Source organism: Octopus bimaculoides, chromosome 10 (genome assembly GCF_001194135.2).
Source record: "Octopus bimaculoides isolate UCB-OBI-ISO-001 chromosome 10, ASM119413v2, whole genome shotgun sequence".
Taxonomy (NCBI): Eukaryota; Metazoa; Mollusca; class Cephalopoda; order Octopoda; family Octopodidae; genus Octopus; species Octopus bimaculoides.
The window spans coordinates 71729629-71733750 of NC_068990.1; the positions used below are offsets into that span (position 1 = coordinate 71729629).

General features: G+C 32.0%; 1 protein-coding gene across 1 annotated transcript in view; it reads right to left on the reverse strand.

Moving 5' to 3' along the window:
- The window catches only part of LOC106871865 (gamma-1-syntrophin), a 114559-nt gene that overhangs the window by 65874 nt on the left and 44563 nt on the right, over nucleotides 1-4122 (reverse strand). The window contains exon 9 of the mRNA XM_014918600.1: nucleotides 1993-2116. Coding sequence (XP_014774086.1) covers nucleotides 1993-2116 — 124 coding nt within the window. The remainder of the gene's footprint in view (nucleotides 1-1992; nucleotides 2117-4122) is intronic.

Below are 4122 nucleotides of genomic sequence, written 5' to 3' on the forward strand. Positions count from 1 at the left end.
ATCCATGATTTTTCCAGGCATCGCTGTTATAAGATAATTAATAATGTGTCAATAATTTAGGATTTTACCTTATAAAATACTGGGTAGGGGGATACATTGGCTGCTATTTTTAGTGTGTCATTGGTTTGATTGTGTGATGAGATTTTTTTTACACATATATGTATAATATGCATATATATCATTGGCAGAAGTTAGAGAGTAAATCAAAAGCTGAGAGTTTCGTGTATTGGCACTTATCAAACACAAATTTGTCCATTGTCACTCTGTAACTTGTGACGAAATAACTTCTAAAATACAAAATTTTGTCAAAACCATTTAATAGTAAACCCTGTTGTATGTGACACATTGTACCAGTATCGGAAATTTCAAAGAGTTTAGTTTTAAAAATTGATTAAGTAATCTGTACGTCAAATTGAATAGATCCGAAATAGATAAAAAGCAAAGTCGACCCTGGCGGAATTTGAACTCAAGATGTAAACAGAGGTGAAATACCGCTAAGCATTTCACCCAGTGCACTAACATTTCCGGCAGCTTGCCACCTTACAACGTAAGAATTTATTTTAGCAATATATTCTTTATTCTTATTGCTAAGCGTTACTTCCTTACTCTCTTACTTACTGACACGAAATTTCGTGGCATTTCACCCCATAACTTTTCTTCTAATTTTTGGTCAATGCAACTAACAACTCTGAATTCCTCATATATTTTTCTATAATTTAAGCCTAAGTAAAGTATACTTCTATTTTAAAATTAAAAAGCTTATGTTAATTGAAGGTGAATAGGTGCCTTACTATCCCTCTTGAGGTCGCAGATATTTTGATGTAACATTTTTGCTACTGAACCAAATCTCAAACTATTTATACCAAAGTGTAGCTGAGGAGGTGTCCACTTTAAAACTGATAACAGTTTGCAATTTAGTTGAGAACTGTATTAGTGGTGAAGCTTGGAAGTTGCTGCGATTGATGAAATGGTGAACTTAATATATTCAACGACTACCATGGTTGAATGATACACACACACACACATGCATACACACATATACATCATACATAAAATCACATATACCTATATATACATACATGTTTTTATACCTATAGGTATGAATGTGTATGTGTATAGTGAAGGAATAGAACATGCAGTACGTTCAAACAGAAATACCCTGCCATATTTACATTCGAGCTAGTTTCCCCCTAGGACTAATGTTGTCTTTGCAGTTCATATTTCACAAGATCAGGGAACAAAATAATTGGATAAAATTTTTGAAGATGAGGGTCTCAAATGACCACAGTCAAATGACTGAAACCGGAACAAAATAAAATAAAAGAAGTATTTGTTTTATTTATCATTTTATCTTATTCCTTTTATCATTTTATTTTATTCTGCAAATGATAGAGAATATAGAACTGTTGCTACACAAACTAGCTGCATACACTAGACATAATAAATCTCAGAAAAGATCCCACTAGAAAGCATACAAAATTGAGATAATCTGCGTGATAGCAACGGTTCTTCTCATATTGATTTCTTTCTTAAATAAAAGAACATTTCTTCAACAAGAGTAACTTTAAAACAAACAAACAAACAGCAATGACAATAAAGCACTTAATTTATAAGCAGAGGCTCATAAGAAAGTTTTGTATGAGATGCATCAGTATTCTAGTTGATTTGTAGTAGAACTGGTGCAATTCCTTCATATGCTATGCAATTGACAATGGTAACAGTAGCAATATCAGTGCTTTCTTTCATGCCTTTACAGTCAAATTTTGAAAAGATTTGCTTTATTTTATTATTATTATTTTTTGTAGAATATTTCAATAGAATTGTTAAAAACTTAAAAAGGGCGAAAAAGAATAGGAGAAGCAATAAATGAATAAATGATGATGATGATGATGATGATGATGGAATTCTTCCAAAAGGGCGATGAATTTAAGTCAATTAAGAGAGTAAATCTAACTGAGGGTTAATTAGCTGTGACTTGACATAAAGACATACCCCTGTTGAGAAAATATGATGCTTGCTTGAAATGTTTCACGGTTAATGTTAACTTCTCCCCGGCGTTCTTCAGGGCTTGTACCACTTCATCATGAGTTGCTATTTCAACACTAACACTATTAACCTGAAAATAAATAAGCACTCATATATTTGTCAATAGAATGGGTATATTAATCAAAGTATACAGTATTATAGACCCGTTTCATTCAATCTTACCAATTCATTTCACACCAGATATTAGATAAATGAATATTAGATAATGGGCTGATTATCGAATACATATGCTTTTCATAGCTGGCAAGTATACCTGTAACTTAAAATCTAATGTAAAACCAATTGGTAACATTGGCTGAAATAAAACTATAATGTTGTATACTTTGATTTATATTTATATATATATATATATATATATGTTATTTTTGACTAGGCAAGAAGCAAAGAATACATATTATAAATAGCCATGAAATTTCAGAGGAGGGGACTACATTAACCCTAGTGTTTCACTGATACTTAATTTATCGACCCCGAAAGGATGAAAGGCAAAGTTGACCTTGGTGGAATTTGAACTTACAACATAGCAATGAGCAAAATACCGCTTAACATTTTGCCCAGTGTGCTAATGATTCTGCCAGCTTGCCACCTTAATAATAATAATAATAATAATCCTTTCTACTATATGTACAAGGCTTGGAATTTTGGGAAGGGTGCTAGTCAATTACATTGACCCCAGTGCTTGATTGGTACTTATTTCATTGATCCCGAAAGGATGAAAGGCAATGTCGGCCATGGCAGAATTTGTACACAGAATATACAAATCAATGAAATGCTACTAAACATTTTGTGCAGCCTGCTAACAATTCTGCCAGCTCACTGCCTTAATAATAATCCTTTCTACTCTGGACACAAGGCCTGAAATTTGTGGGAAGGGAGTAAGTCAATTACATCGACCCCAATACTTAATTTATCAATGTCAAAAGGATGAAACGCAAAGTCGACTTTGGCAGAATTTGAACTCGGAAAGTAGTGACAGGTGAAATACTGCTAAGCATATCGCCTGGCATGCTAACAATTTTGTCAGCTCGCTGCCTTCTTAATACTACTACTACTACTAATAATAATAATGATAATAATAATAATCCTTTCTACTATGGGCACAAGGCCTGAAATTTGTGAGGAGGGTGCTAGTTGATTACGCCAACCCCAGTACTTATTTCATTGAGCCTGAAAGGATGAAAAGCACAGTCAACCTTCATGGGATTTGAACTCAGAATATAAAGAGCCAGAACAAATAATGAAAAGTATTTTATGTGACACTCTAATTATTCTAACAACAACAATAATAATAATAATAATCCTTTCTACTATAGGCACAAGGCCTGAAATTTGAGGGTGGAAGCTAGTTAAATACAATGGTCTCAATGTACAACTGGTACTTATTTTATCCTTGGTGGAAGTTAAACTCAGAATCTAAATAACTGGAAGAAATGTTGCTAAGCATTTTACGCAGTGCACTAATGATTCTGCCAGCTTGTCACCTTTCACTAAGTGAAAGTAGTAACAAATATTAAGATGAAATCTCCATCTTGCATTTGAGCAGCAAGGATTTGATATTGAAATTAATCCATAAATTATTCAATTTGTAAAGAGCTAACAACAATAACAAAAAGATTATATCCAAGGGTAAATTGAATAAAAAAACCCCAATAAAATCCTCAAGATAATAACCAGGGTGTGTGTGTGTATACATACACACCCACACATTTGCATCAATAATCGATACATCAAAAACAAAACAGTTTTCCAAAAAAAAAAAATAAATAAATAAAACGGAAACAAACCACAGATGAAATAATAAGTTATGTATTGATTTATTTGCTGTTAGTCACACATTGAGATAATATCAGAAATACTAGATTGTGTGCAGTACAACATTATAAGAAGGATTTAATGGATAAGGAAATATATAAAAAACATATATATGAAGAAAAGATATTAATAGTGTAGTTTAGCAGTGGTTTTTTTTCTTTTTCTTTTGTTGTATTTATTTCTAATCTTCTAATTGATTTTATTATTACTAAGAGAAAAAGTGCTCTCTGAACTATATTCTCATAGTTTATGTAATATATATAT